At 61.0% G+C, this 18,808-nt stretch overlaps 1 protein-coding gene across 1 annotated transcript in view; it reads right to left on the bottom strand.

Annotated features, from left to right (window-relative positions):
- Positions 1 to 852: 852 nt before the first annotated feature.
- WWP2 (WW domain containing E3 ubiquitin protein ligase 2) overlaps positions 853 to 18,808 on the bottom strand; it is a 34,182-nt gene continuing 16,226 nt past the window's right edge. Inside the window, exons 8-24 of the mRNA XM_071567632.1 lie at positions 18,285 to 18,501; positions 13,863 to 13,952; positions 13,063 to 13,237; positions 9,883 to 9,937; positions 7,880 to 7,961; positions 7,422 to 7,550; positions 7,253 to 7,331; positions 7,057 to 7,128; positions 6,867 to 6,955; positions 5,637 to 5,796; positions 4,526 to 4,659; positions 4,192 to 4,332; positions 3,534 to 3,654; positions 3,140 to 3,244; positions 2,929 to 3,025; positions 2,054 to 2,126; positions 853 to 1,883 (exon numbers count right to left, since the gene is read on the bottom strand). Coding sequence (XP_071423733.1) covers positions 1,784 to 1,883; positions 2,054 to 2,126; positions 2,929 to 3,025; positions 3,140 to 3,244; positions 3,534 to 3,654; positions 4,192 to 4,332; positions 4,526 to 4,659; positions 5,637 to 5,796; positions 6,867 to 6,955; positions 7,057 to 7,128; positions 7,253 to 7,331; positions 7,422 to 7,550; positions 7,880 to 7,961; positions 9,883 to 9,937; positions 13,063 to 13,237; positions 13,863 to 13,952; positions 18,285 to 18,501 — 1,919 coding nt within the window. The 3' untranslated portion in view covers positions 853 to 1,783. The remainder of the gene's footprint in view (positions 1,884 to 2,053; positions 2,127 to 2,928; positions 3,026 to 3,139; positions 3,245 to 3,533; positions 3,655 to 4,191; positions 4,333 to 4,525; positions 4,660 to 5,636; positions 5,797 to 6,866; positions 6,956 to 7,056; positions 7,129 to 7,252; positions 7,332 to 7,421; positions 7,551 to 7,879; positions 7,962 to 9,882; positions 9,938 to 13,062; positions 13,238 to 13,862; positions 13,953 to 18,284; positions 18,502 to 18,808) is intronic.

The raw sequence follows: 18,808 nt of genomic DNA, 5'->3' as shown, positions 1-18,808 counted from the left end.
ACACCCAGGACACACAGAAACACACACCCCCAACCCCAGGACAGGCACACACACACAGATCCAGGAGACACACACACAGACATGCACACCCAGGACACACAGAAACACACACCCCCATCCCCAGGACAGGCACACACACACAGATCCAGGAGACACACACACAGACATGCACACCCAGGACACACAGAAACACACACCCCCATCCCCAGGACAGGCACACACACACACACAGAGACACACACAGATACAGGACACACACACAGACATGCACAGGACACACAGAAACACACACCCCCATCCCCAGGACAGGCACACACACAGATACAGGACACACATGGACACACAGACAAGCGCACACACACGCACAGGCTCAGGACACACAGACACACACTCATGGGACACACAGACATGCACATACACAGACACACATGCACACACAGACCCAGGACACACATATGCACAACCCCCCCACCAAGGGCACACACATGGACACACACACACATGCACACACACCCAGGACAGAGACATACACACGCACACAGACCCAGGACACACACACACACAGACAGACCCAGAACACACAGAAACACACCCAGGACATAGACACACACACACATGCACACACAGACCCAGGACATGCACACACATGCACACACATGCACACACAGACCCAGCACACACACACACACACACAGACCCAGGACACACACACACACATGCACACACATGCACACACAGACCCAGCACACGCACACACACACACACACACACACACACACACACACACAGACCCAGGACACGCACACACACACACACACACATGCACACACAGACCCAGGACACGCACACCTCGGCAGCTGCTGATGGTTTATTGCACACGAAGCTGCAGCAGAGCAGGTGGAACCAGCCTGTTCCCAGCCCAGAGCCAGGGCCGTGTCCCGTCTCCACAGGCTCCCAGATGCCACGGACACAACGCACCGTGCCTGTCCCCAGCCCTGCACACACGGGGAAGGGGTGGTGGCACGGGTGACATCCCAGTGGTCCTGCCCTCACTGCAGCTCTGGGAGCTCCTGTCACCAGCCCCACCAGCTGCAGCAGGAACAGGTGGAACCCACGATCCGAGCACAGGCTGGTGGTGTCCTGGCAGTGCCCAGAGCCCTCGAGGCTGCTGTGGAGCCCCAGCTCCGAGCAGAAACCAGGTGAATGTGACTGCCCAGGGGCCACAGGCTGCAAACAGGACATGGCATGGGTAAGGACAGCCAGGCCCTGCCTCTGGCATGGGAAGGGGCCATCCTGGTGCTCAGGCGGTGCAAAGACCCTCTGAGGTATCACCCTGGGGGTCCCTGTTGTCTTTGCTGGGTGCAGGATAGGGCCCAAAAGTCAGTCTGAGGGCCATTTCCCCTCTCAGCTGCAGCTCTTGAAATGCCGTGAAAAGGCAGAAAACACGAGGGGGAACAAGAGCCTGTGCCAAAAGCAGATCTCACATAACAGTGTCTGCAAGAGGGGGCCAGGGAGTCCTGTGCCCCCCGTGCTGCCCCCCGGGGCCCAGCCTTTGCCCCGTCCCCTCTGCCCCAGCCCGTGCCCCTCACGGGCCAAGTGCTGGCGTCCACCTCTCTGTCACACCTGGGACGTCCTCGAGGAGGGAAGGCAGCCCTGCTGCCCCCGGGGCTGTCAGTGCAGATCCCGCCCGGGGACAGAGCAGCAGAGTCTGCGGGGAGGGCTCGGCGTGGGCTCTGCCGGCTGCGCTCCGGGGCCCTCCCGCCCCGACAGCACCAAAGCTCCGTCACTCCTGCCCAAACCCTTCGGTCTCCTCGATGGCGTAAAGCAGCTTCTCCTTCAGCTGTTCGTAGCTCTTGTAGGGAGGCAGGTCCAGGCGGTTGAAGCTGGGGAGGGAGCAGGGGCTGTGAGGGGCTGACCCTGAGCTCCTCCCCATGCAGGGCCCTTCCAGAGCAGTCAGAGCACGGCCAGGAATGGGAGCCACATCCCCTGGGATGGGGAGCCCCACAGAGCCCTTGTCCTGCCTGCTCTGCCAGGCCAAGGGGCAGTGACTTACCACGTGTGGCTCCGCGGCAGCCACGTCTCTTTGCCGACTTTATCAATGCAGAATTTCTGGGGCCCGTTACTGCCTGTTAATGACAAGCACAGCAAAGCTCATTAAAGGAGCAGGAGCTGAAAAAGAAACCCCTCCCACACACCGTCAGCCAGCAGATCCACCATCACATCCCTGCCATCCCAGGGCATAAATCCACTGGCTGTTTGCAGAGAGGATGTACAAAAACCAAAGGAGAGAGCAAAATGCAGATTCACAGCACAGAGGGGCAACATCATCCCTCCAAACATGATGGTCCCATAGTAAGTGCTCAAACCTATTTATCTGTAGACCCTCAGGGTGGTACAAACCCACCTGAGAATTTTAAAGGACCTGGCTCAGGAAGTCTGAGTCATTGAGGGGGCTTTTTAAACAGACTGGGAATCCTGGAGAAGTTCCAGGGGGGTGGAAAAAGGTAATATGCCAGCAAGAAAAACTGAGTGGGTTAAGTGAGCTGGTAAACTCAACACAGATGCCAGGAAAGTCAGGGAAAGGCTGGTACAGGCCCCAAAAAGCAGGAAATTAGAGCATGAGAGTGGAATAATGCCATAGTGTGGTTTTCTGGAAAAGAGGTTTTGTTGCACCAGAATCAAAATTAAATCAGAAATCCAATCTCACTCAGAATGAGATTATAAACCAGCCTGACAAAGTTAACCATGGCAGCACCAGGCACAGCCCAGGAATGTGTTTGGGAATGGCAAGACACCAGGTTGCTCAGGCCCCTCAGTTGCTTCCCTGCCCACTGTTGCTGTGTGCTTTGTGCTGGGCACAGGGACAGCCCTTCCCACCCACCCCACACCCCTCCCCGGGACCCCCACCCAGGCTGAGCCCCAACGCACCGATGAGCTCCGCGAAGCCCCCGACGGGCAGGCGGCAGGTCCCTGTCACGAACTGCAGCAGCCGGATCCTCTTCTCATTGTCCATCTCTTTGACCACCTGGCACAGGACAGGGCAGGTGAGGGGGATCCCAGCACCCCGACCCCGCAGTCCTGCAGCACAGCTCCTGCCACACACCCCCTGCACTCAGGCTGTGCCAGCAGTGGGACTGACCTGCCAGAACCACTGGATCTGTTTGCTGTTCTTGGTGTAGTGCCTGTAGATGGTATTTTTCTGCCAGTCGTTCATGTCAATCTCCTGCATCCCACACAGCATCAGCTGGGGACAGGGGACAGTCAGCAGGGGACAAAAATGGAGCCCTGCACCCAAGCTCTGAGCACCAACTCCTCCGGTGCTGAGCTGCATCCAGCACAGGCACCAGCACTGAGGTGTCTGGGAGGAATTCCTCACCCCCAGCAAGGTGTTTTCTTGCAAACAGTCCGAGCGAGCCACGCACAGACCCAACACCCAGGGCTGTTGCCCCGTCAGCAGAGCTGACAAGCACAGGGTTTGTGCAGTCACCATGTGCCAGTCCATGTCCACATCCCCATCCCAGGTGCCAGCTCACCTCCAGCTCCTTCTCATCGAAGTACCGCAGCCACTCCAGAGGCACCACCTCATTGAAGCCATCCAGGAATGCCTTGGTTTGCTCCTCCACACCCCGTGTGAACCTCCAGTCCGTCAGCAGCCTGGGAAGGCAGCGGGGTGGGCACAGAGCCAGCACTGCTGGCCCCACAGGAGCAAGCCCCACCATCCCTCCCACCTGCAGGGAGGGCCTCAGGAGCATGGGGAGGGGGAGAGGAGCTCCCTCAAATCACCAGGGCTCCCCTCAATTCCCACTGGAGTGTTTCTCTCTCTGTCCCCAGGCCCATGAGCAGCATCACCCCTGAGTGCAGCCCAGCACCTGTGGAGGTCCAGGGACACAAACCACGTGCCCCAGCCGGCGCCTGAGCTGGCCCTGGCAGCCCAGCCAGCCCCCAGGCACCGAGGGTGAGCAGCCACAGGACGGCAGAGCTGCCTCACCCTCTCTCCCCTCTCCTCTTTCCTGAAAGTCCTGGCAGCTGCCCAGCCTGCAGCGATCCAGACCACAGTGGAGCCAACCGCGCCAGCCCAGGCTTGTCACAGGCCACGTAGGCCAGGGAGGCAGCCACGTCCCCAGCCCCATGGTCCCACCCTGCAGCTGGCAGGGATGGGTGCCCAGCAGGACCCTCAGCACGGCCACTCACATGATGTACTCCTCCTTGTTCTCCTCTGTCACACGGATGCTCTCGCCACCCTCCTTCAGCTCGTGGGTGGTCACCTTGCCCAGGATCTCCATGTCCTGAATGAAGTACAGCTCCAGGCCACACTCCTCCAGGCTGTTCTCCCTGCAGAGGGACACTGGTCTGTGGGTACTGATGGTGGCACTGGCAGCAGCAGTGAGGGGCTCTGGGGACAGCTGTGCCTGCCCACAGCGACAGGAGGGGCTCTGGGGACAGCTGTGCCTGCCCAGAAGGACAGGAGGAGTCCTGGGGACAGCTCTGCCTGCCCAGAGGGACAGGAGCGAGCACAGGGACTCACTTGGTCCAGACAATGGAGTTGTAGAACTCGGGGTCGATGGACTCCAGGTCCTTCAGCGTCGGCCGCTTGTTGAGCATCCTCTTGTAGAAGGGCAGCGTGAAGCCGGTGTCGATGAACTTCCCGTGGTACAGAGCCTGGGCCGGGGTGACACCAGGTCACAGGGACCGCGGGAAGGACCCGTGGGGTGAGACAGAGCTCCATTATGGAGCAGCCCCGGGGCCCAAGGGAACCATTCCTGGGTTCCTGAGCTGTGGCCTCGCTCCCAGCTGGCACACGTGCTGGGGAGGAGTGGGCTGCCCCCAACAGCGCTGCCTGGGCCAGGTGGGCTCACAGCCCCTCTCCCTCCCCACCGTGAATTCCACCGCATCTCCCTCGCCCCTCGCAGCTCTATTAAGAGCACTTGTTTAAACAGAGCTGTGCTGTGGCTTCCCTGAATCCCTGGCTTCCAGGAGCCCCCAGGCAGCGGCAGCCAAAAATAATGCAGACGCTTGTCTAGAACGGCCCAGCGGTGAGTAATAGTCTGGGGTTTTATTGGTGTCCTGCGAGGCGGGGCAGGGCAGGGCAGGACAGCGGGGCTGGGGCCGCCCCCGCTCACACCCCACGGGGCTGCGGGCCAGGGACCCTTCCCTGGGCTCAGAGAGCCCTGCCAGCCCCCCTGCCAGCCCCTCTGCCAGCCCCCCTGCCAGCCCAGGGCCAGGCACACCACAGCACGCTGGCCTTGGGGAATCCGAGACAAACGGGAGGAGCTGCTCTGGAGCTTGGGCAGCTGGAAAATCTCACACTGCTGGGGCTAAAAATAGTCCCTGGAGCTGCAGACCCGACAGCACCTGGGGTGGCAGCCAAAGACCTGGAGCCATCCATCCCTGCCATAGATCCTGGGAAAGCAGGTCTCCTCTGGCCCCACAGCCATTCCCTGGATTTAAAATGCATCACCCCACACGCCCACTCAGGCTCGTCCCCCACAGGCTCACACCTGGGTGAGAAGGGGCTTAAGAAGGGCAACAGTGCTGAGCCCAGCACAGCCCTGGCACACGCCCCTAACCCTGCCCCTGCCAGCCCCCTGCTCTGCGTGGGGCACACAGAACCCTCCGGTGCCCCCCCAGGCTCTCACCATGGCGATGAAGCGGCCGATGAAGCGGAAGTAGGTGAGGTGGTCGGGGTTGATGGAGGAGGCCGGGTTGATCTGCAGGCAGTAGTTGTTCTTGCCCGCGTACTCAAAGAGGCAGTACATGGGGTTGAGCACCTCGTGGGACAGGAGGAAGAACCACTCCCTGGGATGAGACGAGAGCAATGCTGTGATGGGCAGCTCAGAGAGGGCACAGTGTGTGCCCCTGGACACACCTGCACCAACCAGCACCCACCCATTGGGGTGCCAGGGCAGGTGTTGGGGCCCGTTGTCACTCGGCCAGGGTGTCCCCCATCCTGGGTGCTGTGCAGAGTTTGTGAAGTGTTTCAGCTTGCCAGAGGCCCCATTTGGAGCATCAGGGATCCCACCAGGTGCCACACACTCCGTCCCACCCAGGCTGTGATACGCACATAGAGTGTTGCACACACACACACACACACACACACACACACACACACACTCCCTGCTGTGCACTGTGTCTCACAGTGTCTCTGCACAAGCTGCCCCAGGAGCCCACACCAAGCTCAGAGCAGCACGAGACAGCACCATCCTGGCTGTGCTCCCCCAGTGCAGCCAGACTGGAATCCTCAGACGCGGAGCAGCCCCAGCATCCCGTCCGTGGTTCTACCCTGTGGTAGAACAGCATGACGTAACCTACCATAGGGTAAAACCACTGGCAGGACACAGAGAGAGGTGGAGAGCAGGAGCCCCTGCACCAGAGCTGGGGGCAGCGGCACAGGAAGGACAGCAGGGCAAGGGGGCAGGGGAGGCACCAGCCCAGCACTGAGAACATCCCCCAAGCAACGTGGGGGCGGCTTAGGGGACACAGGACTCTCCTCTAGCTAAGGCACACCCTGTGGCAACACCATCCCGAGGGCTGCAGTGGGGCTGCAGCAATCACGACACAGCCAGTCTGCCCCAGCACACACCAACTGTCCTGGGAACACCAGGGCCTGTTGGCAGTCAGGAAAAGAGGCCACTCAATCCATCGCTCCCACACCTGGGGAAAGCAGGAGACCCCAGATGGGTCCCCCAGTGCTCTCAGCGCCAGGACAGGGTGGTGCGATGCTTTCAGGGTGTTCCACCATTTCTAAAACTCCATTTTCCATTTTAATGCCCCTCTGCCCAAGGGCACAGCTGCCCTGTGCCTGTGCTGCCCTCGTGGACTCCTGGCACAGGCTGGCACAGCCCTTAGCCCGGCACACCGGCGCTCACCTGGCGATGCCGCCATAGTCCAGGCCCTCCTCCCCGCGCATGATGATGTAGAGCCGGCGCCGCAGGTCGTACGGCTTCATGTTCATGATCTGGGGACAAGCAGGGTGGTGTCACCACGGCAGGGCAGTGTCAACCCTGGCCAGGGTCAGCCCCATGCCCGCCTGGCTCCGTGGCCCCAGCACCTCCTCACCTGCTGGAAGGAGTCCTCAAAGAGCGTCTGTCGCGACACGCTGATCTTCACATGGCTGGGCAGCGCGTTTGACTGCGGGCGAGGCACAGGAGGCTGTGTGAGGCTGGCACAGCAGCTCTCCTCACCCACTCCTGCCCAGGGCACCCACCACCCAGCCAGCCCCACAGCGCCTGAGTCCCCTGGGCACTGCACTCACGTGGCAGAGGAAGCGGAACTGGTGGTACTTCCAGCGAAAGCTCCGGTCGTACGCCCCCGGGGAGCCGCCATGCTTGCTCCTGCAAAACCAGCACGGGCCTGGGCTCAGCATCCCCTGCCCTGAGCAGCCTCAGCCCAGAGCCCAGTGTGCCCCCCAGGGTGGGCCTTACCCGGACTCGAAGCCCGGGCGCGGGTCCTTGAAGGTGGTGGTGCGGGTGTTGTGGTCCACAAAGTACCGCACGCTCTCGTTCGTGTACTTCATCTCCCACCCGGGCGGCAGCGGCGGCTCCTGGATCATGCTGCTGGCAAGGAAGGGCTCAGCAGGCAGCCCCTCAGGCATCTCCCACCCTGAACTGCAGCCCTTGGGGACCACCTACAGCTTGCAGCTCCATGCCAGGCAAAGGAAGGATTCATGGCATGGGTTTGGCGCCTGCCTGCACCCTGAGAGAGGAGACCTGCCTGGGCAGCACTCCGGCCATGGCCAGGGCACCATTAGACTTTTTCTCTCCGTCTGTGGGAGATGTGGTCTCAGTGGAGGCCTGGGCCAGGTCCTCAGCCAGAGCAGGTCCCTAGAGAGCTGCACCTTCCAAACTCATGAGCTCCCTCCCAGTCCCCCCACAGCTCCTACCCCTGCGTGCGAGGGTCTTCCCACTGCGTGGTCCGGGTGTTGTGGTTCACGTAATACACTCGCCCATTGTCCTGTCTCTTCTCTAGGAGAAAAGGGAGAGGAAGCATCAGCTGGAGCCCCAGAAACTGCCCTCCCCTTCCAGCACATGTGAAGTCTGTCAGCTACCCCATCCCACCTCCCCAGCTCATCTGGAAGGGGCAGGATAAACCCCACATTCCTTCCACAAGCCCAAGCTCCTCACTCCAGGAATGCCAGTGTGCAGGAGGTGCCAGGGCAGAGGCCAGCCCTGCCAATGGGGTGCCAGGCTGGCACAGGAGGTGTGCTCACCACGCACACCTTGGTGGCACACACCACCTCCTCGGACACGCACCAGCATCCTTCCATGCGGATCCACAGGTGCTTCCCAAACTCCCCATGTGGCCCCACTGCTGGTGCCTGGCTTGTGCACTGCACACGTGTGTGAACACACACACCCCCAGACACACACACCTGGCACACACACACACCCTGTCCTTGTGCTGCACACAGAGACAAACAGCCCCACCACACACACCACCCCCTCTGTACCTGCAGCCCCACACACTTCCCTGGCACCCCTTCCCTGGGCACCCCTTCCCAACACTTCAGCACTGTTTGCACATTCCAAACAGCCAGAGCCTCTCAGCCATGGCTGGGCACCACACGCCCTGGCCTGGTGGGGATCCTGTGCCCACCCCTGCAGCCCCTCACCCCACCTGCCCACACCACTGCCCACACACACTGACAGCCTCCCCACCATTGTATTCCCCACACCTCCTCCTCCAGGTGCTGTGTCACTGTCCCAGCTCAGCCCCACTCAGTGAGGGCAGGGACACCCTGCACGCACACCCGCTGTCACCTCCCTGTCACCTCCCTGCCACCACTGCCCCCTTGCTGTCTCACTACCAGACTGTGGTTCTGGCAGACCCCATGTGGGACAACTGGGACTGCATCCAGCCCAGGGACTCCACTGACCCCATGGACCTCATCCATCCCAGGAACCCCCACCCTAGGGTGCTCAGGCCCATGCAGCCTGCCCAGCTGACACTGGGATGGGTCCCCCTCCTCACTGATGGGAGGTGGGACACCCAGCAAGGGCTCCAGCACTGCCCCCATGGAGACCCTGCCCTTGGGGACCCCTTGAGAGGTCTGGGCTCCTCTGCCCTGCTCTCAACTCCTGCAGTTTTAACCCCTCTCCTGTCTTTCCTGGCACAGCACAGGCTGGCTACCCCCACGAGTACCCCACCCTGCCCTCTCCAGGGATGCTCTTGCCACGGAGGGGGTCCCTCTGCTCTGGGGGTGGCACAGGGACATTTCAAAATGCCCTGGCACACGATGCTTGGGCCATGGGGAGACAGCCAGCCCTGCTCCTGCCAGCTCCCAGCCCTGCTACAGACCAGGGCAGAGCATCCAGGGAAGCAGCACAGCAGCAGGATGGATCCCTGCTTGTCTGGGGACAAGCAAAGAGTTGGATCCCAAACCTCTCCCACTATCCAAAGAACAATCACAAGCACTTTTGCATTCAGCAGCTGAGAGAGGCTGGGAACTCCTCCAGGAAAAGGGGAATAAAGGGGGGAAAAAGCTGGATTTCAAATCAGAGACTGTGCTAATCACAGCAGACTCAGCCCCACGCACAGCGCTGGCTCCACAGTCACCCTTGCCAACCACACAGGGGTGGAGTGAGGGAGCCACTGACAGGTCCCCATGGGAGTGATCGGGGTGTCCCATCAGAGTGTCCCAGTGTCCCATCAGAGTGTCCCAGAGTGTCCTATCAGTGTTCCAGTGTCCCATTGGAGAGTCCCAGTCTCCCACCAGAGTGTCCCAGAGTGTCCCATCAGTGTCCCAGTGTCCCACCGGAGTGTCCCAGAGTGTCCTATCAGTGTCCTATCAGTGTCCCAGTGTCCCATTGGTGTCCCAGTGTCCCATCAGTGTCCCAGTAGTCCCACCGGAGTGCCCCAGTGCAGGTGAGGCAGCGCAGTACTTACCCCAGCCTGGAGGAAGGGGCCCGAGAGGATCATTGTCGGACGGGGCTCCGGAGGACTAGAGACAACAGAGAGGGCAAAAACATGGAATAAAACGGCAGGCAGGGAGGCTGGGAACACTGGAATGCTGAGGTGAGCCGGCCAGCCCCGCTCCCACTCACCTCCCCCTCGCCCGCAGCTCCCAGGGAACTAAAAAAAACCTGCACACTCAAGGGGGGTTAAAAAAGGAAAAAGAAAAGCCCCAGCCAAGCAGGGCAGGGGCAGGGGCTGTGCCCGCCGAGGGCAGCGGCACGGCCCGGAGGGGTCCAGATGTGCGCGGCTGCTCAGCCTCCGCCGTCCCCTCCAGATACACCTCCAGCCTCCTCCAAGAACCACACACAAGAGGGGAAAAAATATCGCAGGCCTTTCCAATGAAATCATTCCCACAAGCGCTGTCCACGCCCCGCGCTTCCTGGCGGGACGGCGGCCCCCTCCTCCAGCGGGGTGCGGGATGCTCTGTGCCCGCATTCATCCCGCGCACGCACAAAGCCCCTTTCTCCTGCCCCGGGACGGGAGGGCAGCGCAGGGCAGGGCGGCACCCAGCCCCGCCGGGGGTCCAGCCCCCCAGCCCCGTCCCCAGCCCCACCGGGGTCCAGTCCATTCCCAGCTCCCCAGCCCCAGCCGAGGTCCAGCACCCCATCCCTGTCTCCAGCCCCACCAGGGTCCAGCCCCCCAGCACCACCGGGCTCCAGCTCCCCGTCCCCATCCCCAACCAGGGTCCAGCCCCCCAGCCTCAGCCCCAGACGGGCTACAGCCCCCCGTACCCAGCCCCCAGTCCCCTGTCCCAGACAAGGTACAGCCCATTGTCGCCAGCCCCACTGGGGTCCAGCTCTCCATCCCCGTCCCCAGCCCGGTGCCAGCCCCCCGTCCCCAGCCCCTCATCCCCAGCTCCAGATGGGGTCCAACCCCCCAGGCCCCCGTCCCCAACCCCAGCAGTGTCCCCGGGGATGGAGGCACAGCCCCCAGCAGGGGTTCTGGGGAGGAGGAGGCCTGCGAGTGCTTTTAATGGTTAAATACGAAACGTATCATTACCCAAAAGGCATTTTCACCTCCCAAACGCCAGCAGCGGGAGGGGGGCTGTGTCCCAGCCCACCGCTGGATCTCAGACAGCCTGGGCTCTGGGAATGCCACCCACAGCCAGACCCAGCCCTGCTGCCTGGAAACAGGGGCAGCCCCAGCCCTGGGGGTGCCAGGACCCCCCACTCCAAACCCTCACCAAACCCTGGGGTGCCCCACAGCAGCTGGGACCCCAGGGATGTCCTGGGGCATGTCAGGGACAGGGCTGGTGCAGTCTGTGCCCCTCCAAGCTTCATCTCTTGTACCCAACCCCACGTGCTGGGACTGGGGGCAGAAGGCACTGCTGGCAGACCCCGGATTTGGGGCAGTGTCTGCTCCCTCCCTGCCAGGACAGGCAGCCCAGACGCAGCTGAGTCACGTCCAGAGGTACCACCTCACTGGCACCTAAAAATAGCTAATTAAAACTAACAAGGCAGAGCTCTGGGCAGCTCCTGCAGCTCCCCACAGTCACTGGGAATAGCCTGGGTCCCTATGCCAGGGTCCCCTCCATGCAAGGGATGTGGCACTAGGGACCCTGCTGGGCGAGGGGTCCACGGCTGCACCTTGGCCCCCAAATTGCACCTTCCCCTGGCTCTGCCTCGCTGCCCATCACCTGCCCCATCCTCCCTGGCCCGGGGTGCAGAGTGATGCTGCAGGAGGGCAAGGGGAGCAGAGAGCCCCTGCAGGGCAGGAGGCAGAGCAGGAGCCATCGCTGCTGGCAGAGGAGCTTAAAACAAAAAGTACAATCGTTTCATCAGGCTAAATTTGGAGTTGAGTCCCTCCCTCGGCGCTGCACAGAGCCCGGCCAGGGCGTCACTCGGTGCTGGAGCAGCTCCAAGGCTGGCGCTGGCAGGGAGTGAGTGACAGGCCTGGAGCCCTGCTGGCCATGGGGGTACCCCCTCCCACAGCCCCCACCTGCACTGGGGTCCTGAGAACGGCGTGTGGGGAGTGTGGGCTGGCAGGGGCAGCAGTGGTGGGGGTCCAGCTCCTGCTGTGAGGCTTGGAAGGGCTGCCAAAGCATCCAGGGGGGACAGGCAGGGGAGGAGAGGGGCTGAGCAGCTCCCACAGCCCTGGGAGCAGCCCTGGTTGTGCCTCATGTACATGGACTGTGCACTGCCTGCACCTCCTTCCAGAGAGCACCTGAGCTCCTCCTGGAGCCCTGAGCTCACTCAAGTTCCAGCTGGGACTCGGGTCTTTCTCCAAGCAGCTGAACATTGATGGGAGGTTGGTCCCTCTGCTCTGCCCACCTGCCCCACCTGCCCTCCCTGCCTTGGGCACAGGGCTGATCACCAACTCCAGGAAGCGGGAATGCTCCAGCCTGGCCCTTCCCCAAGCACTGCTCACCCTGCAGCCCACAGCCACCAGCTCAGCTCAGCACCAGTGTGGCCACCCCTGCAGCTCGGCCCAGCTCCACAGCAAAGGCACAGCCGGGACAAGAGTGGAAGAGAATGGTTGAGAGACCATTCCCTGAGCGAGGAAACATGGATACTCAGCCCAAAGCAGGAGCGAGGGGAAGCAGCAGAGGAAGCAGGAGGGGGCTGGCCATGCCAGGCTCCTTCCCTGCACAGAATGGTCCGTGGTCCTGCAGCTCCTCACCGTGTCAACACTTGAACAACAGGCCTGCAGCTACTGCTGCCCCCAGGCCCCAGCCACGCTATCCTGAACACAGTGGAGACCCAGGGAGGGATGAGCTCAGCCCCCAGAGCCTTCCTTCCTTCTGCACACCAGACTCCCACAGCTCCTTAGCTCTGACAGCACCCACCTGCCTCGCAGGTTAGCAGCAAGGCTTGCCTGGTGGCAGCCAAATGTGTGCCTAGCCACACTGGCACTGGAGGGACACTGGGGACAGGCTGTTGAAGACACCTCCCTCCACCCTTCAGGGCCATGCAAACTGATTTATAAAAGGAAAGTCACTCCCTCGCGGTCTCTGCAGGGAGCTGAGGAGCTTGTGGGCTCCCATCCAGGTGCTGTTCCACTGAGCTCCCCATGCAGCCCAGCAAGGGCCTCCCCACGCTCTGTGGCTCCCAGGCCAGTCCAGCTGGGACCAGCAGGAGAGCCAGGTGAGACCCTCACCCCCCCAGCTCTCACCTGGTACAGGAACCTCTGGCTGAACTGCTGCATGGCCCCCTGGAGCTGGTTCCGCTGCGACTGCCACTGCTCGTAGTTCCTGACGTACTCGGCCGTGGGGCGCTGCCACGTGGTGGTGCGGGTGTTGTGGTCCACATAGTAATACCTGCCTCGAGGATCCACACGTTTCTCCCACCTGGAAATACCCAAGAAGCTGTCACTGTGTGTCCCCAGACAGCTGGGTGGGCTGAGACACCCTCCAACATGAGGGTTCCGTGCCCAGCTCCAGCATAACCACTGGTTCTACGATGGCTGAAGGGGCTCCTTTGGACAAAGATCCACCAAAAGGAAACACAAAGTGTTGGTAACTGCTGAAGCAGCTCCTGCCAGGGCACAGAAAGTCTGACAGGATGCTCAGACACCAGCAGAGCTCCCACCAGGATGCCATGAGCATTCCTCCAAGACAGTCGATCTCCAGCCAAGGCAAGGCACTGGTTTGAAGCCCTGGCAGGAGGGAAGAAGCCCCACCCCAAAGCTTCTCTGCCCACAGGTGACTGTACTGTTGCTCAAGTGTACCTATGACTTCTAGGGACTGTTCAAAAAAACAATCCTTGAACAGAGGTAAAAACAGCACAGACTGGAAGCCCTTTTCCCTTTATAACTGCTGAAAAGACCCTCATGTGGCTTCAGACCAGCAAACACTTTGTCACCTCACCCCATTTCTTTTTGGGAAGGAATAGACCTTCCTGACACCTTCCCCACTATCTGTTTGCTGCAGGTCAGGTCAGTGCCTGAGGTGCCAGCTGCCCCCAGCCCCTTACCCAGGAGGAAGGGGTCTCTCCCACGTCGTGGTCTTGTTGTTGTGGTCTACATAGTAGACTCTCCCATTTGGCAGCTCCCGCTGTTCCCACCTGCAACAAGAACACAATCCTGAGGCAGGTGACCCTGGTGGGGTGGCAGCTGCTGGCCTTGCTAGATGGAGACTGTGGGACAGGGGCTGCAGCACTCTGCTTTCTGAAACAGGCAGAACTTGGAGCAGAAATTCCTCATTTCCCCTAGAAAGGCCGGCGTAAGAATTCACACAGGGTCACTTTTATGCCCTGTGTTTTTGATGTAGTTTTTGTTGGGTTTTTCCTAATATGTCTGTACAGGGCAGCCTTTGAGTTTGGGCTGGGGTGTCTCCCAGGCAGCCCCAGGCTCGCTGCTGACAGCCCCTGCCCAAACACACCATGGGGCCACAGCACTCAGGTCACGGTGGCCCCTGGGGACAGCCCCTGTGACAGGGAGCCTGGCTCTGCAGGGCCACACTGCAACCATTCTCTGCTGAATTCATTCATGAATTTACCCTGGCAAAGGTAAAAGCTCTGTGGAGCCCGAGCTTTCCTGTCAGCTTTTATCCTGCAGCAGAGGGAGGTGAGCCAGCAGCTGCTGACAGATAAAGTGTTCTCCTGCCACTCTCCTGCTCCCACAGGCCTCCCTCCCCATTCAATCTTCTGTCTCAATTAATCACCACAAAAAGCTCTAGCAAATTAATATCCCAGCTTCTGTTGTGACAGCAAGGGAGCCAGCCCAGCCCTGCAGAGAGCAGGCAGCCCTGGGGAAGGAGCTGCTCCATCCTGGCTCACCCTCACACCTCTCTGGGGACAATGAATCCACCAAACAGTGACCTCAGCCAGTCACACTCCTGCTGCCACACAGGCCACCTGCACCCCAGGCTCTTCAGAGGCCAGGTAACACCTACAGGTGCTGCTACCAGCCAGCAGCACTGGATCCTCCTCCTCCCTGGAACAGCTCTAGGACACCAGTGGATATCCCTGACAGAGTCCATGGCAGGACCTGCTGTGCTCATACACCTTGGAGGGCAAGGGGCTGCCAAGCCTAACACTGCCCAGATTCCCAGTCACTAAAAGCACCAGGACAGGTAAAACAAGACTGAAATCTCAAGAGAAAATCAGCACAGTTGGGCTGTCCTAAGAGACAAGTGTGTCCACTCCAAAAAAAGCATGGCAGAAGGTCCCTGGGCATCTTCAAGGAGAGGGCAGGGCTGTGGAATTTTCTCCAGACTCAATAACAACAGATTCTCTGATCCATACAGCTCTGACGACTTGAAAGTCCTTTATCACAAGAGGCACTCAAGCCCCCACATACCATTCCTGTGTCTGTAGAGACCAGAAATCCCATGATGAGGATTTCTCCAGGTTTCTGGATCCCTCAGATACCCCTCTGGGTGCCCTCACGACTGCAAAGAGCCACAGAGGACTGGGGAGAGCTGCTGGTGCTGGCAGCTACTGACTGACATCCTCAGTCCCTGCCTCACAGCCTGTACAAACATGATGAGCTCACAGGCTCCTCACCAGCAGCTTCCTGGTGATCTGAGCAGTGACTCTGCTGAGGGCTGGCTCACCCTGCGGGCAGCGAGTGCCCGCCATGGGTGATGAACCACAGTCACTGCTGACACACAGCAGCACTCTGGGAGATGGGGACACTGGGGACAACCCAGCCTTGCTCAGACCACCCTGCCCACCTCCACATGGCCATCAACACAGAGGATTCATGGGTTTGGGAGTGCAGGATGGTGGGAGCTCTCCCCATGTTCACCACACTGCAAGCCCAAAGTGCCCGACACACCAGTCCCCACCAGCTCCCCTCCCGCTGCCCACAGGCTCACAATGGCCATGGATGCAGCGAGCCATGGGCACTGGGAAGTGGCAGAGTTGAGGCAACCCTGCAGTCCAAACAAAACGCCCTCCTTATGTAAGAAACCACAGCCCCGTGGCTCCTGCCAGGCAGCATAATGCACCTCTTTGTGCGGGCGAGACAGCGCCAGGCACACACCCCCTCCCGCCCGGCTGTCCCCACACAGCATCATCCCTGATAGGATCCAGATGCAGGAGCCAGCAGCCTGCATGCCCCCTGCCCCCTTTTGCCAGGGATCCACTCAGAAAGCCCAAGTGAGAGCCGGGACCCCGTGCCCAAGGCCCGGGCGCTGCAGCCGCTGCTCCGGCTCCGCAAGGGAACGCTCTGCCTGGAGGATGTGAGGGAGGTGTTGGGCACTGCCAGGGCTGGAATTACTCAGAACTCCTGCCAGCACCCTCCAGCCCCTAGGACAGACTCCCAGTTGTGTGAGGGATGCTTTTGAGCCGCCACACCTGGTGCAGATGTTGAGGCCCAGAGATCTGAGCACAGCAAATCGCTACCAATCCCCACATGAACCCAGAGCTCTGACTTGTCTGTTACAGCCCAGAACAAGGAGGGAGCCCAGGGACACCCTCCAGAGGCTGAAACGAGTGCTCCCCACACTCCCACAGAGGGAAGAAGGCACTTGGAGACTGAGGCAGGGCTCGTGCAGCAAGCAGGAGGGACACAATGGCTGGAATGACTGGCAGCTCTGCAGGGGAAGTTGATCCTGCCAGTGGCAGAGCAGGAGCCATCCCCACCCCTCACTTGGGAGCCACCCCTCACAGGCTCTGCAGTGCTCCCTCACAGCCATCCCAGCAGAGATGGGCCAGCAAGGAGCTATCCTGCATCCCCATGTGCCACTCTGGGCCCCAAACCACCAGGCAAAGTAACTCCTTGGTGTGGTGAGCCAGCCCAAACCAAGCCGCCCTAGATCAGGGCTCAAGAGAGCCCCAGAAGCTCCTTTCCACCACCCCAGGGACACAGGGTGTTGTTGTGCAATCCCAGTTAGCCCAGAACTTGGTTTGGCAGCTCTCAGGGCTTTAACAGACTCAACTGTTTGCTCTCCTTTACCTGTGAAGACCTTTACCTGTAGTCTCCACCTGCCCAAGCCAGCCCAGCATGGCACAAACACAGCACATGCCAAAGAGCTGCTGCTCTCTTGCCCCTGCAGATCCTACTGTCAGGAGGGGAGGGACAGACACAGAAGGTGTCTCCAGATATCCAAATTCCAGGAGCTCAGACTGGAGGATGGCTCACTACCCCTTCACCATCCCTCTCCACCCACCTTCCAAAGTCAACAGCTTCATCATCCTCCCTGCTCTGCCACACAGTGTGAGCTCTGCAGGGAGACAGGGGTGGGGAGGACAGGGCCACCCTTCCACCTGGCTGGATCAGGCAAATCCAGCCTGGGGTGTCTTAGAAAGCAGTGCCTGCTGCCTCCCAAGCCTCTGGAATCCCAAATCATGAGGCATCTGCAGGCTCCTCTGCCCTGGGAAAGAAACAGCAGCCTGTTCCCAACCCCAGGTGGGGAAAAGGAGCCCTTCAGTCTACCTGGTAGGAGCAGAAAGGGGCATAAGCTCTGCCTGGAATAAAGGCCTTTTTGAGAGCACTGGACTTTTCCAGCTGCCTGGAAACAGGAAGCGCCAGGCCAGGAGAACAGAACCCCTCACACACCCGGCATAAAGGCACACTGAGCCGTTAACCCTAATTACCTGTGACTGACACGCGAGCAGGCCCTGACCTTCCAGGCATCGCCCCAGCCAGGGAAAATAAACAGCTCCCTTCATCCCAAACACAGCCCATTTCACTGCCCCACCAGAGCTCAAGGTGTCTGATACAAGGGGAGAATGACCCAGCTGCAGCACGGAGGGGGCTGAGCCCAGACCCCCCTGCCACCCACCCCAGAGCCAGCCCATCCATGGGCACTGCTCAGCCCTTCCCTGCTCTCCTCCAGCTCCCTCTCCACGTCCCACAGACCAGGAGGAGGAGCAGGATCTGCACCAGGGAGCATGGGCACTGCTGCTGGAGGGTCCTGCCCACCTGCCCCTGGCAGTGGCCAGTGGCTCCGTGGTGTCCCTGGAGCGTGTCTGTGCTCTCTTGCTCAGTGGGAGCTTCCTGGAAATCCATGCTCGCCCTACCGGGTGTTTTCCTCTCACTGATCCCAGGAGAGCAGAGAACTCTGCTGCTCCCTGGGCGTGGATGCTGAGGGGCTGCTTGGCACAGCACTGCCATCCACTGTTTATTGCCCCAAACCCCATGGGCACAGCCCAGCCCCTGGCCCAGGGGATCCTCAGTCCCTGACAGATGGCAGAGCAGGAAGCACATGCTGTGCCAGGAGAGCAGGGCACAGGGATCCCAACAGGCACCCCAGACCCCTCCCTGCTCCCCTGAGCACCAGCACTCCACCAGCTCCTGGCACAGCACTTCCCTCCCTCAAACAGCCTGTCCTTCCAGCCCACAGCAGTGCCTCAGAGCGCTCCTGTCCCACCTCCAGGGCTGTGCCCCCCTCCCCGAGGGGCACAGGGACCCCCACACAGAAATCCCAGGCAGAAGGCAGAGCTTACCCGGGGGGCAGAGCGTCCAGGGCGGGCACCGCTGCCCGGGCCGGGGTGGCACTGGGGCCGGACGCCGCCTCCTCGGCCTCTCCGGAACCGGCCAGGGCAGGAGCAGCCGGGGCGGCCGAGCCGTCGGTGGTGCCGGACCCCGCCGGGGCCGGGGGGTTCCCCCCCACTGCCGGCCTGTCCTCTTCGGTGTCCACGGCACCCACGGTGTCCCCGTTCACTGCAGGGGCAGAGGGCAGGGGTCAGCTGGCAGCAGAGCACCAGGGGACAGCCCAGGCATGGCACTCCCAGTGCTCCCAGCCTGGCAGCACCTGCAGCACCCGGATCCCTCCGGAACCACCACCTCCATCCTGGCACAAAGGCAGAGGGCGCTTTGCTTTTGTGCTCGGTGTCCCTCCTGCCACTGCCCTGATGGGAACTCAGGGAATGAGCAGGAGCTCCGACACTGCAGGTGCAGCATCTCCCCAGGGGCAGAATGAAACCCAGGCCCAGCAAGACAACAGCACTGGAAAGAGCTAAACATTGCT

This window comes from Pithys albifrons, chromosome 12 (assembly GCF_047495875.1).
Source record: "Pithys albifrons albifrons isolate INPA30051 chromosome 12, PitAlb_v1, whole genome shotgun sequence".
NCBI lineage: Eukaryota > Metazoa > Chordata > Aves > Passeriformes > Thamnophilidae > Pithys > Pithys albifrons.
This window is presented reverse-complemented; position numbering and strand designations above follow the sequence as displayed.